Source organism: Dermacentor silvarum, chromosome 6, assembly GCF_013339745.2.
Source record: "Dermacentor silvarum isolate Dsil-2018 chromosome 6, BIME_Dsil_1.4, whole genome shotgun sequence".
NCBI classification, from domain to species: Eukaryota; Metazoa; Arthropoda; class Arachnida; order Ixodida; family Ixodidae; genus Dermacentor; species Dermacentor silvarum.
The window spans coordinates 174,151,026-174,175,406 of record NC_051159.1 but is presented as its reverse complement, the minus strand read 5'-3'; the positions used below and the strand labels follow the sequence as shown (position 1 = coordinate 174,175,406).

Sequence of the window (24,381 nt, the reverse complement as noted above, 5' to 3'; positions counted from 1 at the left end):
TTAGGGGTGTAATTGGAGCTGCTTAGTGCGGTCATTGGCCCGGGGATGTTTAATCTGTCTCTCTCCTTCTTTTACAAAACAAACTTGAAACAGTACTCGCATCACATGCTTTATGGCGCCACAGTTTGCTGCCAAGGAAAGTTGCAACGTTGTCGATGCAGAAGTAGAAACAACCGGAATATATCAGCGTCGTTGCCAACAAAAGTAGGGGAAAAGACACGCCAGCGAAAATGCGCACTTGACGAGGCTATGGAGGACGGAAATGTGTGCGGCCGCTTGTTTACGACGTCCATCATGAAGAGTCGACGTTTCAGGTTTGGCCGGATTGGAGGGGGGAAGGCATTTGCACAAGCACGTGCCGCCTGGAGTGTTTTAACCTTCGTCGCTCGGCTATAAGACGATGGTAAGCGCGAAGTCTTGCACAACAGCGGACGACGAAAGGCTGTCCAGCTGCATCGACTAAGGTAAGCTTGTCGAATATTAGTTTTCTGGAATGTTTACCTTAAATAACGCATGCTGTATTGGAATTCGATATAGTAGGAGCTAAACTGTGTTCTTTTTTTTAGATAGAACTGATTTGCTCGATTAACCTTACAGCGAGACACTATTTACGTGACCATTGCCGTTAAAGTGCCTAGCAAGGAGGAAATTGCTAATGTGACTTTGGGAATTCGGGATAATTTATTCAATAATTAATTTTTTTAAACATACTCGGAACACTCAATGTGGCTTATGAGATGATATGTACAACACATGCGGAATACGGGAAAACAATATATATAATTATATGCCGCGCGTTCAAAATTAAGCTTTACGGAATTGTTAGCAATCGTCTGTGGCGATTTCTTATCGTTGAGCTGGGTTATCCGACGAGGAGGACATTAGTAACACGAGAAATCGAAACACATATTCAACTAATGAACAAAATCTACGAATTCACTTCTTAGTTAATTACCTTACGACACATATTGCAATAAATTATTTGCGAATTGTAGCCCGTGAGCTTGTCAGGCGTATCCACTTGGAATGAATTTCCAGAATGACACCAGTTTGGAGACATGCGCCATTAAACTCGCCGTAAAAATGAACTGTTGTTCCACTTACTATTAAAAAAATGCTGTTTTATACATTCAAGCACAAAAGTAACTGGAAAGGCCATGTATTTCGTCGCACACTTTAGGACATAATATCTCGAAACTGGTGTCATCCTGGAAATTAATTGCAAGTGGATGCGTCTTGCAAGCTCACCGGCTACAATTCGTAAATTGCAATATGGGTTGTAAAGTAATTAACTAAGGAGTTCATTGCTCAATTTTTGTTAATTATTTCAATATGTGTTTCGATTTCGCGTGCTACTATTGTGCACCTCTTCGAATAACCCAGCTCAACGATAAGAATGATGCTACCTGCCACAGGCGATTAAAAAAAAAATTCTGTAAGGCTTTATTTTGAACACCCGATATATATTACTGCTGGCTACATACGCGTAATGTCAATGAATCGTTTCGTTGCCACAACTATTATAACTTTCTTTTTATATAAAGATAAACAGAGGAATTGTCACCGTCAACTGACGACGGCTACTCCTTTCCACGTGGTCCTTAAATGAAATAAACTATATATATATATATATATATATATATATATATATATATATTTATATATATAATAGAGTATTGGAAAGAAAAAAAAGGGGGGGGGGGCAGGAGCTAACTTCTAAAAAGGTCGCAGTTTCGGCCAGCAGGAGAAGCATCGTGGCATGCGACACAAGGAGTAAGAAATTAAGAAAAAAAAAACGTAATCAAGAAAGAAAGTGAGAGAAGCAGAGACAGCGATATAAATATATATATATATATATATATATATATATATATATATATATATAGTTTATCTCATGTAAGGACTACGTGAAAAGAAGTAGCCGACAAAGTAGATTCACAAAGTTCATGCTTCTACACTGCAGTCTTCCAAATTTTTCTTGTCTACCGCTTTTCAGATCTATTAACGATGTGCCGAAGTGAAATCTCTCTTAACATTGAACCAAGCAAATGGGATCACTTGCATTTTAAATGCAATAACGCATTTTAATTGCTGCAAGAAGGCGAGAACAGAGCTATCTTCGAGTTATTAACGTCGATGAGTCTCTGTTTGTTGTAAAAAAGTGGGGCGTTTACATAGAAAGTCCATTTTGAAGAGCATTGAAAGGGTCGTAGTATGGCATGTTGGGTTACTTTAGTGCAAATGCGGTACTTTGCTTGTTTCTGGCTATATATTGCGTCATTCGACAAGCCACTCACATTAGTACACCGCCAATCCAAACCTCTCAATGTACTACTCACAGAATCATCATCAACATTGAGGAGAAAAATACATTTGAAGCAGTGAAAATGAACGCAAGCTGCGACACAAGAACATGCGGCCGGAATCAAGGCAATCACCTGCATACAAACACTGGATATTGGAACACCAAGTACGTTTGGACGAAACAGCAGCACTCACCAAAAATCAGGCTATTGAGAACTTGAAACAACGAAAATGCACGCCAGTTAAACGTAAGTCCTGATATATGACGCCGGCACGCCCGCATGCGTACGCACACACACTCACGCGGAGAGAGAGAGAGAGAGATAGTGAGAGGTACCTTTATTGTAGGAACGGCTCTTCGTTCGAGCAGTTGTCGCTGGTAAAACATAACACGTTGCTTTGAGATTGGGCAATTTTCTGGATGCGCTTGATGTGCTAGGTTTGCTTCCTCTGTGTGTGGGTGCAAGAAAGATTTCCATATTTTCGCTGGCTACACACATCTCTAAAATGGAAGCGCGAAGGAGAATGGATAGACGATGACACGGACCAACCAACAGGAGAGAAAACTTATCGGGCTGGAAATATATACAGTGGTAATAACCACACACACGACACTGCGCGCGGCAGCTGTGGCTGCAGTGCCGGATATCCTTGACTCGCAATGTATTCAGTTCACACCCGCAGAGCCGTCATCTGTGGTGTTTCTGTGCTGCAGTCATTTTGTGAACGCGCTGGCCGTACTAATGGTTCCCGGTGTTCTTGGTGTGTTGCGCAGGCATCAGGATGAGGACCACGCTTCTCTGCACCCTGTTGGTTGTGCTGGCGATGGCCGCGTGGTGAGTAGTCGTGACCAGCTAATTGTTGTCACGATGGCGATCCTGCCCCACACCTCGATGCACCTTCGTACAAGTGCAATGCAAGAAGTCTTCTTAGCTGGGGTCTCATATTTAGTTCCATTATCGTAATCAGCTATACGTCTAATCCCCCGCATAAGGTCAGTGCTGATCAAGGGGATCTTCAATTAGCGCGGCAGGCTATTGCAGCAGACTTCTTATCTGTTCAGGCGTTATCTATTCCTACGCTGCCACCGACTGCGTTTCTCTTCCAGTGACGCTTGAGCTGTTATGTTGATACACCCAGCCGATTATCCGCTCTACACGTTACACGAGGTGCACAAATATACATCTCCATCTTAATCCAAGGATTCAGTGATACTTCTTATTCGAAGAATACGCGCTGCTCGCGGTTACTCTGTGAAGCGTAATGTTGTTTTCCAAATTCTTAACATTACACCGGTCATGTTCTTTTTCACCGCTGGTGGCGCTGTCTTTAGCTTCAATCAAGTTTCTTTGCCATCCTCAAGTTTAGGCAATTTCGCGATTTGTCGTATCATGTAATGAAGCAAATTCAGTCATATTCGAGTTTTCTTTTTGTTGGTGGACGCTCTTTTGCTTTACAATACTGTACATGCCTCCTTGCTTAACGCTCCCTTGTGGAGACAGTAAGGTATTTTTTGAATTATGGGATTTTACGTGCCAAAATCCCGATCTGATTATGAGGCACGCCGTAGTGGGGGACTCCGGAAATTTCGACCACCTGGGGTTCTTTAACGTGCACCTAAATCTAAGCACAAGAGTGTTTTTGCATTTCGCCCCCATCGAAATGCGGCCGCCGTGGCCGTGATTCGATCCCGCGACCTCGTGCTCAGCAGCCCAACACCATAGCCACTGAGCAACCACGGCGGGTCTGTAAGGTATCGTAAATAAATATTTACAAACGAGCTCTCTCGACCCATAACATGTAGCGGCCCACCATCCGTATTATAACTACTACTCTTCCCCACTACACTAGTATTAAAATTACAGCACTACAACAACTATGAACGAAATATAATCTAACAAAACGGTCATTGTACTATGCGTGTCATTGCAATGAACAAACAAACAAACAAACAAACAAACAAACAAACAAACAAACAAACAAACAAACAAACAAACAAACAAACAAACAAACAAACAAACAAACAAACACACAGCTTCACAGGTTGCCAGTGAGCGTATCAACGTTGTCCAGGAGTTCCCAGGAATTCTTCAGGTGTTACCCAATCCCTCTAAGCTTTCCAAGGCTTTAAGGACATCTGAGCCTAAGCTTGTTGGTACAGCTTCATGGCGAAAAAACAGGCCTATAGAAAAACGGGACACTGCGCAAGGCTGCGGCGCAGTTCTTCTAAATATCATGTGTAACTATGTACCCTAAATGTATACTGCAGTCTTGTATCCAGGAAGAATACACCGAGGAGTCTAGATGTGTAGAGGAATCATTGCCTTAATGTTTACATGTCATTTCGCCTTCCGTCAGCACTAACTCTATATAGCAGTACTGAAAGCTTATTTGTGGCTATAACTTGGAATAATCCACCCATTGCCTGACCAATCACACATGATGGGTATTTGTAATGGGTTTGTTGGGCAACTACAACAATGACCCCTCGAACGGTTTTCAAACTATACGATGGTGCGACATATTGGCGCGACGCAGCATGCAAGGCAACTTTTGCTGGTTGAAGGAACAACGCCTTGGCAGCGACGAAAAGTCGATTCAGCCTGCGAAGGCAAGCGGTATCTCAAGAAAAAAAAATAATGGCCTAGGTGAATTAATGGTTAGCATATCGGGCTTCTGTGCTTAAGGTCCTTTGATTGACATCTGGCCATCGGAGAATTTTATTGAAATTATATATATATATATATATATATATATATATATATATATATATATATATATCCAGAACATCACAGCGACGGCAATGCCGGAAATTCGCCTGAACTGTTCCCACTATTACTGTCACAATAATATAAACAAAGACTATACATTAGTATAAGCTATAGAGGTCATTGAAAAATATTTGGAGTAAGTTTGAAAAAGAGCGGGGACATCGAACAAGGTTTGTACGACATTCAATATCATTCGGGAAACTTTACAGCTACATGTTGTAGCAGTATGTGAGTCTTTAGAAACCAGAGGAAATCATTGGAAGTCTGTTTTGTTGATTTTTCAGTGTATCTGCCACAAGCCCCCCAAGATGCGAGAATGTGAATTGCTCGGAAGCGACATGCCAGCCCGTTGACTGCAAGTGCGGGTCTTATAAGGGCAGTTGCGGCTGCTGCGACTTCTGCTACAAGGTATATCATCGATTATACCAGTATAGGACAGTTGCTTATCAGCTGCCACACGTTTCAGGAAGAAATGGAACCCTTCGCGATTGATTGACTAATTGGGGGCTTAACGCTTCAAGGCAGCACAATATATAGGAGAAACGCAGTAGGATGAAGCTTCGGGTCAATTTCGACGGCCTTGAGGTTTTTTGCATTCCACGACAATCTTAATGCGACCATCACGGTCGGGAATCGACGACCTTCTGTTAATCAGCAGAGAGCCGTAGCGACTAAGCCAGCGTGCTGAGTATATATTATTTGAGAAAAGTGAATTCGGGCTCTTTCTTATTTGTCTCCCGCAATGTGTGGCGACGTTTTATCGTACAGTATCAGTCCTTACTTTCACACGTAATTAATTTTATTAGAGAATTTTTGAAGTCAAAAATACATCGCTATACTTCAGAGAACGTGCCTTGAAAAATGTAGCCGATACTTTTGCGCTAGTACTCGCAGTGGCCCTATTATTTTGTTACTATGAACAAATATGTTTGGTCTTACTATTACAAAAACAGGCCAGTGACGAAAATTAGAGGTAAAACTCGACTTATAACTATGCCACAAAAAGATTTACAGATGAGTGTCAAGACGCCTGCTATAGAAGAAATCAGGGCAGGTATTCTGTAAGAGTCCACCTAGTGGACATGTCAATTTCGTCTACTGTTAAGTTCTGATTGGCGGGGCTGGAGTGCACGTCAGGAGGAGTCAGGCGCCACACCCAATTAGCACTTCACCAGCAGACGAAATGGACATGTCCACCAGATGGACACTTACAGAATACCCCCCCCCCCCCCCCCTTTCCTGTAGGGAAATTAGGAGGTCACTCTAAGACAGCATATTGAAGCTTAATTGACCCAATCAATACCATGTTCCTGTACTTCTATTTGTGGGCATTGCGCCAAGCTACAAAGTTTGGTTGGTGACGCACAATGATGATATTATTCCTGCCATGTTTCAGTGCCCCGAAGAAGTATGCACTCCGCTATTTCAAGAACGCTGCAGCGATGGTCACACTTGCGAGTTGGATGAGCCTGGCACCATCGCTTTTGGAGGAAAGGGAAAATGCAAGCCATCCTCGTCTTCCTGAGATGTAGCCGGGAAAATAAATACAACCTCCGCTTTTTAAAGCGAAGCTTTCTTAGCCTCTTCCTTCGCTTATTCGGGTGCACGCTGCTGGCTGCCTTGCCGTGTATACAACAACTTGGGCGACTGGGTACATGCCCGAATACACAGCTTACACCAGAGGGTATGTGCATGGGTATGTGAACGTTCCTGAATGAATGAATGAATGAATGAATGAATGAATGAATGAATGAATGAATGAATGAATGAATGAATGAATGAATGAATGAATGAATACTGGGGCTTTAAGCGCCAAAACGACGGTTTGATTATAAGGCACGCTGTATAGTGGGGGACTCCGGATTAATTTTGACCACCAGGGGAGGAGCCGGGGGGGGGGGGGTGGAACCAGTTCAGCACAACCGGTTTGCTACCCTACAGATGGGAGCGGGATGAGGGGGAATGAAAGATGGGGAGGAGAGAGAGAGAGAGAGCACATAACACAGCACACTCATCGTCGGTCACAGTCCGTCACTGTTGCGTAGTACGTGACATCACTGTCACAGCCGCTTGTCCAAGCCCGTTTCCTTTAAAAACCTAAGTAGTCCCTTCGTCGCCTTCAGCTGCGATGTCTTCTGTCGACGACACGTGAGAATCGTTTTAATTGACATTGGTCGATTGTCCAGGTGTGCTAGAACGGACACCAGGGACTGTCTCGGAACATTATATTCAGGACAGTTGAAGGTTTTGCAAAATCCCTACTCCGGAATTAAACGCATATTTCAGAGTGGTGTATATTATATCGCTTCTGTTTACTTTAGATGCATTTTTAGGAGCAGTGTAACGAATTGTGATATCGCCTTTTATTGTTATGGTAGAGTTGTAAACTTGATGGTCGACTCTTTTCATATTGGAATCTTGAATGATCTTCCTCAAAAAAAGCAAAAAAAAAAAAAAAAAACTGACAGCCTTTAAAAGAAATCTGCTGCATACATTCTCTAGATTTTAACTTTTTCTTTTAAGTGCAGCAAGCCTCGTAAATATTTGTGCAATGGTGGTTGAGGAAAAAGATTTCTCCGTCCTCATGCATTTAAATAGGAGCTGCCGAGCCCAAAACTCCCTCTTAATATGAGCGCAATTTTTACCCAATGTGAATTCGCTGTGACGTAGAGTTCCCATCAATACACTCGGAAGCAGTGGATGACGGATGTATAATGCTTTCGAGCACTTGCCGAAGTATTTTTTGACAAAACAGTAATTAGTCAACACAATTAGCTTCCCGTGCATATTGCCTATAATGTTCTCCAGTTTTAAGTAAATTTTGTCTCGGTGCTGGTTACAGTTCTGACAGGAGAGCGGGCTAAATTCTGCGCTGTGCATAAAACACAGCTTGCATACGTGATTTAGTGCAAATGCCGGACGCAAACCCTTTCAACTTTATGTATATATGCGACATAAACTGCTTCTTATTTTCACCATATTTATAAGCCAGGTGCTTCGTTTAGCTCACCGCGGACATCAAGAAAACATACTACGGCCATCGCAGTAAATTAAGCAGACTACGAGAATTCCCCATACAGTTAACATTTACAACGCTCATAATCAAGTCAGAAAAGTGCAACTTCCTCCACACATTACCCCTGCCCCCCCCCCCCCCCCCCCCCTTTTTTTTTTTTTTTGATATCCACTGAATGGGAACTTCATGACATGTTCAGTCCACCTGGGACTCTGGGACATATTGAGGCTAACGGCTGCATAACACTTTTGAGCAGCTGCTTAAAGAATTTCCCGCAAAGCCCATAATTAACTAACGCTCTTGAAACTTTGATCACACACGAACCATAGCATACCCCTATTTTCTGGAAATGTCAACACTGAGGTGCATTGAGTTCTTTCAGGACATTGAGAAAAACACCCTACGTGGTTCGTGAAGTATGCTTATAAAGTTTTGTAACGCTATTGGCGGTAATTTTCTAAAACGCCTGTGATTATCCTACTTCGTTTGAAGTTTAACATAAACCAGCCACAACATGCTTACTTCAACGAAATGTAAAACAAACGTGCCTTAGTTAGTTCAGTAGGACGTTCTGGTGGGCTAGTTGGTTCATAGCTTTTAGACGTTTATAAACTGCGCAAGAAAACGAAGACACAAGAAGGAAAATTCGACACGTGCTGTCGTGTGTGTTTTCCTTCTTGTGTCTTCGTTTTCTTGCGCAGTTTATAAACGTCTAAAAGCTTAGTTAGTTCACCAGGTAACCACACATCACGTACCATGCACCTTGTATAACGCATGAAAATAAGGAGAAAACGATTATTTAGCAAATAATGTAAAACAACACAATTATCTTCCACACTTCGAACTTTCCGTACGTGTAAACCATAACACGTTCTCTATTGTCTATATCTGATAATGCTTCCATCATTCATTCTCACAGGGCAGCGAGCAAACCTTGCAATAATTTCATACAACGCCTCTAAACAGGCAAGAAAGAAGGATTTAGCAATTTATATGTCATTCCTAATTAACCGACACTCTTGGAAAATGGCGTGAACATCACCCCATGTTCAAGCAACTACGTGCATTCTACACAGAGCTAATAAGAGGAAAAAATAACAGATTTGCTTGCCCTTCCTACTCTATAATGAATCATCAAAGTTATCTGCATAGTTGAAGAAGCCTTGCTCCTTAACTGTGCGAAAAAAAAAACCGTCATAGCACAACCACTTGATTAAAATTGTGTCAAATTGAGCTTCATATTACAACCTAAATATGGAACTAGAATCAAGCAGAAGCAGATCATTTGCCTTCATAAAAAATGAACAGTGCTGGTGTTGATGCTAATCACCATTCTATAGAGGCTCTGTCCTGCTGCTATGAGAAGACGGAGATACAAATGTTTCCGACGAAACAAGGTGAGGGTGTTACGATTACTATCGGCCGAGTTAAACGTAAAAGTCTGCCATCGGAAGACAAGGTAGCCTTTTTGGCGGTAAGCCACTGTCACCGATACCACATGCTAATGTATTGCAGTGTATTGCACATGCTAATGTGGCAATAGAGGATGCTGCGAAAGCGACCAAGAAAGTGCGGCGTCTTGTGGTAGGTGGTTAAAGTCGCTAAGCTAAAGGTTCATGAGAAAGGAGAATCATCGAACAAGGCGTGTGCTGTGACGAAATTAATTAAGAAAGAGTGTGCAAATATTCCAAACTTTCGAATAACGAATCGAATAATGTCCTATTCGAATCGGTCTTGGAAATTAATTACCACTTTTCGTAAATCCGAATACTTTTCTAATACTTTACGCATATTTCAAAACGTCAGCTGCGCCCAAATAAACATAGAATTAAAGGAGAAGTGCGGTACATTTTTACCACCGCGGGCATAGTATAGACATAAAACATGAGCCTAACTTGCGTAGGGAAGCAGGCTACGTCACTTAAGTAGCTATGCTTTAAAGGCTGTACAGCAGTCATTCGCACTCACTGGAAAGCACTGTGCATGCGCAGAAACTACTTGTTTGCTCATAATGCTCATTTGTGCTTTTAATAAACAAGGCTTCATAACGTACTATCTAATGTAATGCTAACTGTAAGACTACTGGGATGGGAACATCGTTTTATATTAATTGTAACAACGGCTCTTTAATATTCGAGAAACAGTTGAAATATATTCGACATTCGATTCGATTCTCTTATGGCGTTATTCGATTCGTGTTCAAATCATTCTCAAAAAGTCACTATTCTTACATCCCTAAAATTTAGTGTACTTGGAGGCGAGAGTGATACGAACGTACGAGAATACGAGAAACAATGATCATAGATAGTTATCCAGCTACAGATGCGACATTTAGTGCTCACATTTTATGCCATGCATGGAACAGCTGGCAGATTTAAAGCGAACAGTCGTCGAGGCTTCGTTTCTCGCTGGCTTTGCTGGAGTGACAACGTGGCGATAAGGCTCAGTTGCGTGGATTGCACGCAACTGAGTCATGCAACATGCATGCAGATGCGCAGGCAAATAAAGAAAATTCTTCATAATTTTAGACTTATCGCGATCGAGAAAAAAAAGCAACGTCTTTCAAATGGCTTGCGGGCTACCATAGAAGTGTTCCAGAAAACTTGTTTTTGATGAAAGGAACGCAGGAATCGAGGAGACCTTACGGAAGGAGGGGAGAGGTACAGTAGCTTTGACTTGTATATTGACTAGCCACAGCAGCAGCGAAGTGCTCTTGTAAGCAGCCTTATAAGGAGCTCTTCATAGAATGACGAGCTGAAATACGAATAAGAAGCTGCCATGCATCATGCAGTAGCCTTACCTCCCATCAAAGAACGCAAATCGCACTTGATTATAGTTCAAAGAAGGACACACTGTTACGTAATGGTGTAATAAGAATTACTATAAAATTGATTTGCTAGGTCTTTGTGTGGCCTAAGAAGGTTTCATAAACCAGCATGACGTCCGAAGTAAGCAATTTCATGAATTATTGCGAAAAATGAAACAAAAAGAAAAATTGGCTAATGAGACTATAATTGGTGCGTGTCAAAAAAACGGATTGAAATGGACACTACCTTGTCACGTTGGGTTGTTTTAATGTTTTTACGAGATTTGATTCTTTTGGGCTGATTCTCAAACTGATTGATTTAGTTGTATGGAATTAGAAATATCGGCAACTAATGCGTCGCCGGCTTCTGTACAAATCATAAAAGATTCATTGATCAAAAGAGGATGACATGAGGTAATGTGAGAAACGTTCCAGCAATAAAGCATTTCTCACACATTTTCTTAATAAAAAAGAACTGCAACCAGACGTTATGTTCAGCAGTTTCTGCGATCAGGCACAATTTAATCAATCAAATCAATTCGTTAATGCAAAATAAATAAAAAAAACACACTAAGCATGGTAAGTGCTGATGCATAGATACAATATAACTGTCAATAAGGCAGGATATAGGAGCTTTATTGAAATAGAACACGGGTACAGCAAGCTAATACCTAGGCGTTAGCCATACTTGCCTACCAAAATACCACTTAAATAGTGTTTGCCAGAATTGCGAAATGCACTCGCTAAGTTCGCAGATTTGCAAATGTGTGTAAGAAGCAACACCGTGAGGAATACGGTAAGAAACGAGTCGGAATTGTGGGCGAATACTACTAACTGGTATTACTGGTCAGGCTCATTAATGCACTCAAAATAATAAAAAGAAAGACAGTTACGCTCTGCAGAGGTTCTACAGATGAAATGAAAGGTAGGGAAGTCAAAGCAACAACGACCAGGAATACGCCCACGGGGACAGCTTACGCGACATGACCTCGTATATTATAAAGGCGCATGATCTGACTGTAGAAATGGTTAAATTAGTTGGCTTGCAAATGGTACAAGTTCCGGCGATTTCCTGGCCAGCGGCATGTATAAAACGAAACGAGTAGAGAGCAATGGAGAGAGGAAGAGACAATACTTGTGGTGTCGTACTGAATAAGTAGAAAAAAAAAAAAAAACTGATCGAGTCACATATAATTTTGTGCTGGTAAAGCGATGTAGATGCGTCCGAATGCCACAACTGTAAGGGCAGCGGATATCACTGACTTGTGTTGTATAAAAGGCACAGTTACAGCGGCGTAATTTGTGGCGTAACTTTTGTGATGCAGCCGTTAAATGACCATATTCGTTGTGTGCTGGAGGCATACGCAGTTCTCGGTCACAAGAATCCTTATGAGTGCGCTCTCTCTTTCCCTTCGTCTTCTCGATCGTCATGATAGGGTTGCAGTATATATATATATATATATATATATATATATATATATATATATATATATGCTGGGGGGACATATTATAAATTTAGGTCATAACGATGGCGATGACGGCCACACACATAAGTAAGGAAGCGGAAAAGAAACCAGTTATCTAAAACTTGTAAGCTGTAGTATTTCAATATTCGTGGGAAGCTTGTGGCCTCTTCCTAGTTCACGTTTGGACCACTCAGACGATATGTTGACATCAGTACGTTCAGTAGTGAGTGGAAACAACAAGGTTGAATCAACGTAGAGCATCCCATACATGATGATGCCAGATAAGCTGGGATCGGAATGACCACGTCAAGTCATCACATAACCGTGCTACTAACTACATTTGACGCTACAAGGATGAAAGAGTGTCCTGACAAAGACGCATCCGCGTTTTCAAATGCCGGCTTAAGGACAGATATAGTTGAACCTCGTTTCGAGGGTTTGCACTTTCTTTTACAGTTTCTTTTTCATAATTTTAGATCAAACACTTCGGCTTCACACGTACTTTGATTCTACTTCAACATATTCCGAGCACTGCTGCGCCACTCATTTCACTCTACATCGTTACGGGCTGAACTATACTTGTGAGCTGTACGCATATAGTCCATTGTAGTGTGGGAATGTCACTTTGAGCCAGGAAATATTTTCAGAAGTACGCCTTTGCGCTGTGTTAGTTCTATTCTAGTTCAATAAAATGACGTGATGTCTAAGGTGAGTTGATGTATAACAAATGACAGTAAAACGTTCGCCGCTTGTGCTTGAGATTAGCCAGAGTGCATTGCATATTATGAAAAGGTTGCCCAATAAAGGAGGTTCCGGCTTCTATCTGGCACGCTCCATCAGTCTTAATTCTTTTCGCATGCTAAATCTTAAAACACTTTGTAATTCCACGTGCGTACCACCTACGTGCGAGCCAACTATACCCTTGACTTGTTCACCTGTTTCTAAGGAGAGAGAGAGCAGGCAACGTAGCGATTTCAAACGATGACTTACGGGTGAGTGGTTCGTTATAAAGGGGCTCTCAAGCTCTGCTCGACTGGAGAGCAAGTACCCGGCCTGGCCTTCGGGTGGGGTTTGGGTAGCCCGACTTTATCCAGACTGGGGTTCGGTACACTATAATTTTGTTGGATAGGCCGAGCCACACGCTGAGCGCAAGTGCAGCTCGTTGCATGAACACTCTGGTAGTATTATGAGAATCAGCAGCTTAATAACTAATATCAATAGAACCTTTCCCCTGACTCCCTTCCAGTTCATTGCACTGTTCTAAGAACAAAACGTCCGGCTACTCAAAACTTGCTCTACTTGTCAAGAAAATGTTCGCAGTTCCGACTACGTGCGAAAGCAGCGAACCAAACTGCGATGTCGTGGAGCTTAAAAGGCAGGGACATCGTATTTGTCTGAAGCCACAATCAATAGACGACTTCTTGTTTTTGCATAGAAAAGTCTTTGTTAAAAAAAAACAAAAAAAAAAAACAAAAAACAAACAAAGGTGTTATCAACAGTGGGCGGGAGAAAGCAAGCCCCATCCTGGAGCCAACGTTTCCCATATAGTAGGTCTAGCACTTTTATTTTACTTGCAATTCATCACGTTAAATAAAATGTCACTTTGTCCAAAGAGATATTCCTTTTCGTCGTTACGACAGCAACGCCTTGATAATGCCAGGCCGGGCCGGGCCGGGCCGGGCTTGTTTTTCTTAGGCTCTGGGCTTGGCCAGGCTTTTAGTTGTAAGCTGAGGGCCAAAGCTAGACACAGGCTTGGAAGGAGGCTGTGAACAGATGTAGCTGGCTTTCCAAATGTATGCAGGTGGTATCGAAACCGCGTGGGCAAGATGTATAACCTGCGAAAAGTAACAGCCTGCGTTTAATACTGCAAGACCGACTTGAGCAGCGTATTGCGGGAATTTGTTTACATGACATTCATAACCTGTGTGAAATGGCACATAAATTTTCAAATTGAATAAAAACTAAGCCAAATGTAGGATTTGAAAACACGTATCTCACAGCTTGAATTATGAACAAGATTTTTTTTTTGTGATTGGCTCCCGCGCATTAAAAAAAAAATGTCACAGTTTCGCCCTAAGGGCGAAGCAATGAATGCGATAGCAACACAGCAACGTCATACGAAGTAAGGTGAGCGGCTTTGGTAGCAACAACACGCAGAACTGTTGTCGACGCCATCGGCGTTTTGCCCGCGTTAGCTCAAAATGCGTGCGGCGTTGGTGACTGTTGCTGGAGCCTCTGATATAAATAGGCACTTGGTGCCGCAGCTAAACGTCGCCTCCCTTCCCTCCCCCTCCCCCACGGCCTCTCGCGCGTCCGAAGAAGGCGCGTTTGCTCTACATATATGGTGATTGTAAAGGAGAAAAGAGACGCCTACTTCTGCAGCCCTTAAGCGAGCACGGCGCAGAACGCGCGTTTGTTCTCCGCCGTGCGTTCACTCCCCGTGAAAGACGCGCCCCTCGCGCCCTTTCACTCGCACATACAGCGTTCGGCGCGCGGCGACGATTTCATCTCCAAATGACGTCATACGGAACCTCACGGCGACGGCGACGGCGACGGCGACGGCGACGCCGACGGCGACGGCGACGCCGACGGCAGAAATCTGCTTTTGAGTGTCCATATAATTGCTATCGCAATAAAAAAAAACAGTTACCAGCCAACTGCCCAAATATGTATTTGGCATGACGTCACGAGCATAAAGGAACTAGCGCTCTGTGCACGTGCATAAAAGAACACAAAGCTCTGTGCACAGCGACCAGCATTCCATGAAATGAAGGTTCAAGGTACAAACAATTAGATGAGAGGATAGCAAACTTTTAGAAATGCCTTTTTTTAGTGTGTTCCTATACGCAGTCTTTGTCGGTAGCGTGCAAATCAAGGCGTGTATTACGGTAGGCTTCTGTGCCCTTGTAGTACAAAAACTTCTAAACCACCGGAGGAGGGAAGCTGACTTATAGATTCACAGCGTAACTCTGGACACATTCTTTCAAGCCCGTCGTGGCCAGTGCAACTGTGATAAACTGTGTCATATAAGAAGAGCATGCACAAAGCATAGGCCAGGAAAGCACATACCAAATACTTAGCGAACACCAGATGAAACAAAAGTTGAAAACTTGAGCACTCATCGTGCCAATAGTGGCGTAACAGAGGGGTAAGCCGTAAAGCTTTGGTGGTGTATGATTGAGCGCGCATTGTCGTGGTTAACTTGTTTACTGTATTTAGAGTAGCGGGATTTGAAGACATCACGTATACGGGAATGACAAGTTGGAACTTACTTTGCACCCAAAAGACTAAACAAATCACAGAAAAAACAACCTTGTTAAACCTCTTTTTTCTTTACGCTACGTTACACTAAAGGCTACAAACTTTTGTTGTGGCAGTTGGGGCGGATGTGAAGCATGAACCGAAACCTGAATATAAGAAAGAATACCGCTGACTCAATAAAGAATAAATGAATGCGAGTCGTTTGGTTAGCCTGTGGATTCGAGTGCGAGAAAGTGGGAGGAACATCTTAATGCTTGCCGGTTCGTTTTGTCTATCGGACGATGCTCGAAGCAGCGATTCTGCGAATACACCTCAGACGATTTGGTCGGTTTCCATAAGCTAACATAACGCGCAGTCGCATCATCCAGAGTCCGGTCACGGGCTCTTCGGCCACCTCGATTAACAAGAGCGCATATCCACTATTCCCGCCACGTAACACTGCGTTCGCTCAATTTATTGCACGCGTGATGCCCCTGCGTTGATCCCGCGGTTTTCTCTTTTTAAGTTATCGAAAGCAAGAAAGTGCATCCGTGCGCGCGACACTGGAGCACGATGTATTTCGAAGCGGACTGCGACGATCTCCTGAGATAGGGACCACGCTGAGAGGGCGGGTTGAGTTCTTTCTTTAGTTAACATTGGCTCGTTCGAAACCCGTTCTCACCCATCGCATTAATGAGGCGGCAGTGCTTCGCGTGAACGGTGCCACTTCGAGCGAACGTTCAAGGTTTTGTGAAAAGGAGGACGCTCGACGCTGGACTAAGCTGCTGATTCAGGCGAAGGAGAGGGCGACAGGGCCCGCCGCGTATAAAACCCACCCACTTTTTCTGTAGATACGTCTTCGTTTCAACCAACTCTGCACTTGTGCCGCGACTGCGAAGGTGAGCCCCTGAGCACCGGGATGACCGCTTTGCTTCGCGAAGATTGCGGATACCGAATCACCCAGCTTTCGGAAGAGGCCCGTTGTCGCGACGTCATGCCGTGAATATCTGTGCCAGTGGCACTGCCTCGTTGTACCCGTGCAGGGCAGCCTGCAGGTTTTAATGGCGTGGCTTGGCTCAAAAATTTGTGAGTTGTAGCACCCTGGTTTTCATACCAAAGGGAAGGTTTTAGCAGGGGTGTGGGCTGCTGACATTGGTGGAGACTTACGTGCGGTTAAACCACTTAGATTATTCCTAACGAAAGAAAACCAAAGCATAGTTTCACACGCCATGAGTTAGCACTACGAAAATATTAGATACTGTTTGTTCTGATACTGTTTGGCTGATTAGGTTATGGAAGTAAGAATAAATTTAAATTGGAGAAACCTAAGTCGACGCCTTCATCAAGTGGGTATAATACTCTACCATATAGGCCTCGTTAAGGCGGCACCTACTTAATGCGATACTATTCATGAATGGTCATGACGTGAATGCTTTAGAAGATGGTGATGTCTACTAACGTTTTTGTCGAAGCCTCCCTTGACTTTAACATAATAATTAACGCCAACGCCTAAAATGACAGAGTTATATATGAAAAGGCGTTCTTAGGCTACCTGCTTGTCAGGGCTTCGAGTATCCATTATTTGTCCTGGCGATCTTTGATCATATCTGGTCCTTGCGCCATTAAATACCACACGTCATCATGAGTATTCATTATTAATTGCTAACTCAGAATGACTCAGAGTTCCAGTAATGCCGACAAACCATTTAATTTAAAATCGCGCTTTCTCAGCGCAAGCTATATGCTACACTGTCTCTCGCAGCAGTTTATTCGAACAACCAGAACTCCCTTCGATTAAGGAAAACGGAAGCATGCAATTTTCTGCTGGCCCGTTTTTAGCAAGATAAACGAGTAAGCTTGCGATGACATGAAAATGAGAACAACCAGGAAGCGGCATAGCCGCCAGCCGCTCACATTTTTTTGTTCCATTCCAGCGCAAGAAAAATGAGAGTTACATGCGCCTGGCCATGCGTGGAACAGGGCGTATTCTTCAAAGGCAATAGTGCGGCGCGTGCTGAAGTTACACATTGAAATATTGTGCTGGCAAGAAAAATACTCATTCCTTAAGACGGAAGCTGAGCTGCTTGTACGACTGGTGGGAAATGAGCATTTTGAGTAAGTTCGCCAGAAGAATCGAGTTCTTAGGCCCTAGAAGCTTTTATTTCTCCGTTCTTGATCTTTTAATTGGCAGAACTTTGGCGCTTCTAATAAGAGAGGGCTTGGAAAATGACGAAATATTTATTATGAGATGGATATGTCGTGCGTAGGGGAAATGAACTTTTATTTTCGTACATGGTTACCTCTCACCATGCTGTGCTTCTTGAACGGGTGCACCAGCTTTCTTTTTCCTTGTACACACGCGAAAACACTGTACTTTCTGTTCTGCTTAGTACCTTGCGCCTTGTACGCGCGCATTTTTACTCTATCTGTTCGACTTGTCATAACGCCTTTAAATTATTAGGCAAAATGGAATAGCGGAAACGGCAAAGACAAGCAGCATAGCGATGGCTGCAGGACGGATTCTGCAGGATATTATATCTAAGTATATTATTCTGCTAGATTTATGCGCCCCAAACTCGTATGCTGTACGTCTTTGCTCTAATAGCTCTGTTTATGTTCGATAGCCGCGTTGGCACTAACTAACTTGTTTGTCTTCCTTCACTTGCAAAGGCAGGAAGGTTAAGCAGAAGTAGCTGTGGCTGGCTACATTGCACAGGGAAGGGGGGGGGGGGGGCATATGGTAAAGGAAAAGAGTGAGAAAGAGAGAAGGGGAGTAGAAAAGACGACGTAAAATACGTGCATAACCAAAAAGCAGGAGGCGGCGTTTTCAAAAACTATTATTATGCGGTCCAGAAGACCTCCGTAACGTGAACAGCACAGACATAGCCTTCTACGCTGAATTTGACCACAAGCACTGCCCTAGAACTTCCTGTTTTCATAGAACGGTCTGCTATAATATTGATAGGCACTACTCCCCTCGCATGCTTAACGGAGCGATAGCGTGGGCTGACACGAAATGTGTGTGAAGGTCTCGTCACATCTACATGTGTGAAACACCGTGAGCAAAGTATGCGATACCTAAGGCACTATAAAAACTTACTACAAAAAGCTGATGGCTGCTCGTACCTGCTCACGCCGAGGAGACACGAGTAGCCGAGAGCTTTTGCTATCTTAGATGTCACTGCAGGTAGTAAGAGTAATGTCAGGAAAAATTGATGGCTCGAAGAGGTTGTAAATGCTGCTCCGATACCTTAGCGGAGCAGCAGTAATAAATAATTGAGCTAGCAACTGTTGCCATTGTTGCTACAACGAAGTCAACGTGGTGGACCGCAAGGTAATTGGATCTTGGCCAACCGCACTCCTTTTTGAGCGATCGGGGACGTGCGATCTACTAGTACTATTTTCATCATACTGTAGGTGTACCTCTGCATTTACAGTACTCATGTGTTACCTTTGCCTTGTGTCCTCGTTTCTTGTGTGTGCGCTGCAGTTTCAAGATACCAACTCGCCCAACTTTCAGTACCTCAGCAGCCCAGCTATGCACAGTCGCTCGAACTTGCCGTGTATCGCACTGTGAGACACCGCTAATGGTTATGGTGTGAATGCCAATTAATTTGCCGCGAATAAATACACAAACGTCTTATAGCTGATTCAGGGAAATGAAAAATGAGGATACGGAAGAATCGAGAATGAGTTCTTGGCGATTATACCGCGTAATCAGTACGTTATGTTGAATACAGCGACACATGTACTTCTTGGACATGACAACAGCGTTACGCTGCGGCCAGTAGGCTGCGCAGGACACCAGATAATAAAGATCAATGTACCCGAACAGTTATTCAAATAACCTACTTCGCGACACAAAGTATTTTATGAAGTAAGGCACCAAGGCTAACACTGCTACACATTAGGAAGCATGGAAGAGACCGTCCCAGATGTATCTTCCAATTAGACATCCATACTTAGCAAAGTATCGCATTTGCTATCTGCGAATATCTCGCGGCTGAAATAGAAATGATATCCTAATACAAGGGTTACGACATTAAAGCAGGTGCTAAATGTTTACTGACTTGAGTAATGAATGTCATATGCGTGCACTAAAAACCCTGTCTGAGCTGGCAGTAAACTTAAGTTGTTTTTTTCACGGGGAAGATTTCATTAAGAGCTATGAATGAAAGAAACCGCCTGTTTAATGTCTCTGTTCAAACGTCTTGATATAGAAATACCCCAGACACCTTGCTGTAGATATAATCGCCAAGCCAATGAAATGGCCGTACTGTATAGCTTGTTTTCATGCTCCCATCTTGTGTGCTTTGTTCTAGAAGCGAAGATGAAGGCTACTCTGCTGCTTCTGGTGGTCCTTACTGTCGCCGTGATCGGGTAAGAGCATGCACTTCCACGACATCTCATCTCTAAGAACACAAAACATGTCAGCGAACAAAAGCTTACCACATGACTCCCTAACTCAACATGGAACCACTCAGTACTTTCTTAGGGAAAAGAAGTTCCATGGCGTATGCTTGATTATAATTTCACGTTTTATAAATGTTTTCAGCACACTTAACTATTATAGTGTATTAGGACACTCTGTTGATGCTGTTCAGAAGCTGCTAGGAAAGCCCACGATGGAGCAAACCTTGTTTCTGTACCTTTATCGAAGGCTGACGCAGTACAACACTTAAACAAGCTAGCGCAACGTATGACATTGGAGAAGTGGCACACGCCTGAATTCACCCAACATCGACTGCATTATCTCGACGCAGCTATGCAACAGCGGCCTTTAGCTGAGCTTCCGCGAAGTGAGGAAACAATGCTGTGCCGCTTACGCTAGGGCGTTGAATTCACCAATGCATATACGTGTTTGATTGGAGTGTCTGATAGCGCCGAGTGCGATGGCTGCGGTGTCAGGGAGACTATAGAACACCTACTGTGCTACTGCCGATCTTTTAAAAATGAAAGACATGAGCTCCGTACAACTCTAATCAGTTGGATAGAAAACCGTTCACCTTGAACAAGATGTTGGGACCATGGCCTCGCATATCGCAGCTACAAAAGACCGCAAAAGCGCTGCTGTGATTTTTAAAAACTACCGGATTGAGTGACCCTCTGTGATCCGGACTGAGTCACTGTCACTGATATAGAGCAGAAAACTGTTACCACGTCAAAGATATCTACAGTGGCCTTTCTCTTCTTCTCCTAATCTTTCCCTCCATTTTTTCCTTCCCCTAGTGTCGGGTAGCCAACCGGGCTCAGTCCTGGTTAACCTCCCTACCGTTCATTTATAAATTTCTCTCTATATTTTAGTTGAGTCGTTTTCATTGCCTTTATCTCCTCTGCAACATTGTTAAGACGCCACAGCGATAGGCGCTTCGTACACAAAATAATGTGCTATCTTTTCTCTTCATAAGCCTCTTGATATTTGCAGCGAAGACAAATATCAAGGGCAATTTCAAGGAACAAGATATGTACTAAAGCAATGCTGATGAACTTTAAGCAAACACGCTCTTTGCGAAAAATAGCGACGTATTCCGGACTGCTGCTATATCTGTAACCTATCGGTCAGCACTCGCGTCCGAGCTCGCTGCATTGTTTGACGGCTGCTACGCCGTGGCTTCATCGCATTTATTTCGTGCCATGCGGTTCACTTCATATTCAAAGCTGGATTGTATTCTTTGCTGGTAGGAAAAACGTACGGAACACTTTTAGGCTGTAATTATACCGGGAGCACTCAGTGGCATGAAATAGACATGGGGACGCGACGCCGAAAACAGGTCGATTTATGTGAAGGCGGACTTCAGCCGTATTAGGTTTTCAGTGCCATGCGCCATTGAGATAGGGCGGAAACATTGAGGCTCTGGAACATATTCAGAGGGCATGGCCTGAATAATGAGCATTGTCTCTAAGGAAACAGTATACGAGCCATTTGCGCAATACTAAAACAATTGCCAATGCAGCGGTCTTTACGCTTGGTCTGTACTGAACGCACTAATGCAAATTTTAGTCCGAGTACAAATGTAACGTCCAGTGAATGTTTGCCGGGAAATACGAGGTAAAGCAACCAGTTGTAACCAAAGCCGTGTCTCCATGGATGCGCAGACAAAGTACAGGAGACTGTGGTAGTGGACGCCTTCGCAAGTTATATCGGTAGATAGACCATTGCGAAAATCCCGCATGAATTGGTCACACACGGAGCATGTAGAAAGCATGGGAAGAAATTGAGCCTTGAAAATGTCTATTTTTCTTTTCAGTTTATATTTCAACCACACGATTGGTGGATTTCAGCATCGGTGGTTCTCAGCTAAGCTATAGTTGGTTCGTACTTACTGAATAATCAGCAGACACTTATTTTGACAACACGGAACGAAGACAACAACGAATGTAGATACATGTATCGGCGTCTTTTTCTGCATGTGGTTTCGTCCTAAGTTCTCATATGCAACCTCCGAACATAAAGATTCAGTTGGTAATTCAGCAATGCATCGTCTTCCTTCCGTGTTGTCAAACCAAGTTTATGCCGACTCTCCGAAAAGAAATGTTTTTAATAATTTATTCATCAGCGGAATGAACAACGTTAGTTTCTAAGAGGCTGCCGCCATATTAGTGCATTGCATTCTAGTGTTATCAATTAGTCTATTGTTGCAACCTTTATATTTTCGTGTATGTGTGTGTTTGTGCGCGTCATGGATGGGTAACACTTGGTGCATTTTGTTACCGCTACGAGCAGCTCCCTGGCGACCTCTGCACCGAACTGTGACGCTAGCGCCTGCGACCCCAGCAAGTGCCCAAGCGCAGCCAGCTGCAAGTGCGGTACATACAAGGACGCTTGCAACTGCTGCGATGTCTGCTACAAGGTACGCATGTCGACTGGCGAACATATTCGTTTTCTCAGCTTAGTAAATGATTGCGACATACAAAGAGGAAGTCTGGGCAGCCAGTCACATTTATTATGCATTGTTAATTACCGGCAAATATGTCATTATTAAGTAAAATAACTGCTATTATCATTAGGCAAGTGCACTAATACACAGGAAGACAAGAAAACAGAACAAGTTGTGTGCACTAATACCCGCACATACAAAAACAGCGAAGGAAATATGAACCTGATGAAGCCTTAGGAGGACCACATCTAACCCGCAGTACAAAACTACTGCAAAGCCACCAAAACCTTTACGACACACAAAAAAAAGAGAAAGACGAACAAGATATCTGCCAACCGTTGCACTCAAGGGACAATTGATAACACTAACCCTTAAAAGAAAAAAAAAACAAAAAACAAATCTGCAGGCTGCTTTGGCACGTACTTAGTATCGAGCGTGGCTGTTCAGTGTTTTTACTTTTTTTTAAAATTTCACAAACTGCATGGCGCAGTGATGACTGCATTTATACCAAGTTGCGTTTAATATCCGATACGGTGTAAAACGTATAACGCAAAGACGGGATATGATAGGAGTCGTAATTAAGAATAGTACTGGAAGGAAAACAAGACTGCCGCTCTTCCTGCCCACCTGTTTCGCATGTACTTACCATCTAACTAAGATCTGCTGCACCTTTAAGCCATTGCAGAAGCCCTCGTCTTTTTCCTTCGGAGCTTACAAGTGTGAGAAATATCATATGCGTGATATAACGCAGCCAGGAATGAGTGGAACCCATGCTTTGATATATGATCCTCTCTTACCGAGTGGTATAGCGAGCCTTAATTCCCGACTTTTGCTTTCCGCCATCCTGCGGTGTAGTGCCCCGGCGAGTCTTGCGTGCCAGTCTTCCAGGACAAGTGCTCCGGCAAGAACACCTGCCAGCTGGAGCCTGGCGCAGCCATCCTGACCGGCGCCACCGGCATCTGCGCCGAGAAGGGATACGTCTTCAACAGCGAGAAGGGCCACCACGGTTGAACGAGACAGCGCCTGTCTGCAGCTGTGATTGGGGCCTGCGTGTCAGCCCCGGCCAAGTGTGATATATAGCTTTCGTTTACTGTTTACCTATTGATTCACAAAACACGTTACAGGTATTCGCACTGTAAAATAAAATGCCTTACGTCTTTCCACTTTTGTTTGCCGCTTGGATTCATTTCAACAGGCTTTGGTGTTGTAAAGAAAGTGGTTGGCTTCGCTGCCCCTCCGCAAAAGTGCTCCATAATTAATTCAGGCCCCACACCAAAGTATCACACAACGTCTCGCGACTGCTGATTCGGTCAAGCAATGGCTATACGGCTTAGTCACTGCATCTTATATAGCTTAATAGTCAGTCTACCATGCTTCCACGAACATTACGTTACTAAACTATGGTAAATAGGGGCTTTTGACGATTGAAAAAAAAAACAAGAAAAAAAAATCAGGACACCAAAAGAAAACGACAGAACAGACATAGGCAGATAAAAAAGGAAGAAAACTATATGAACAATGAGCATAATTCTGGGGTATGAGGTGCCAAATACAGGACCTGATTATGAGGCACATCGTAGTGGGGGATTAGTTTTAACCATCTGATCCTATTCAACGTAACGATACACGAGCATTTCTTTCGGATACAGTAGGCCCGTCTTCGCTTGGATAACAGTGATAATCCGGTGAGAACGGTGAGATAATACGGTGAGAAAGGCAAAAGCAACACAAAGTATACGGGTGAGAATATGGTACGTATGACAACAATGTACACGTGACAAAGACGCTGCAGGTGAGCTTTAGAGTTTGTGCTCAGATTGCGACCTTTTCTCGCTGCATGGTTCTTGCACCTCAGGGCGCCTTCACGGACCTCGAATGCGGCAATGGAGGGTCTGTGCAA

The 24,381-nt window shown here is 43.4% G+C and overlaps 2 protein-coding genes across 2 annotated transcripts; both read left to right on the top strand.

Annotated features, from left to right (window-relative positions):
- The first annotated feature begins 347 nt into the window (after window positions 1-347).
- On the top strand, window positions 348-6,645 carry LOC119456422 (8.6 kDa transglutaminase substrate-like). Its single transcript, XM_037718157.2, has 4 exons — window positions 348-464; window positions 3,080-3,140; window positions 5,360-5,483; window positions 6,472-6,645. Exons 2-4 carry the CDS (start codon window positions 3,088-3,090, stop codon window positions 6,598-6,600), a joined length of 306 nt encoding a protein of 101 aa, XP_037574085.1. The 5' UTR covers window positions 348-464; window positions 3,080-3,087; the 3' UTR covers window positions 6,601-6,645.
- Window positions 6,646-16,470: 9,825 nt separating this feature from the next.
- On the top strand, window positions 16,471-23,644 carry LOC119456420 (8.6 kDa transglutaminase substrate-like). Its single transcript, XM_037718154.2, has 4 exons — window positions 16,471-16,502; window positions 19,926-19,983; window positions 22,328-22,454; window positions 23,337-23,644. Exons 2-4 carry the CDS (start codon window positions 19,934-19,936, stop codon window positions 23,490-23,492), a joined length of 333 nt encoding a protein of 110 aa, XP_037574082.1. The 5' UTR covers window positions 16,471-16,502; window positions 19,926-19,933; the 3' UTR covers window positions 23,493-23,644.
- Window positions 23,645-24,381: the final 737 nt, after the last annotated feature.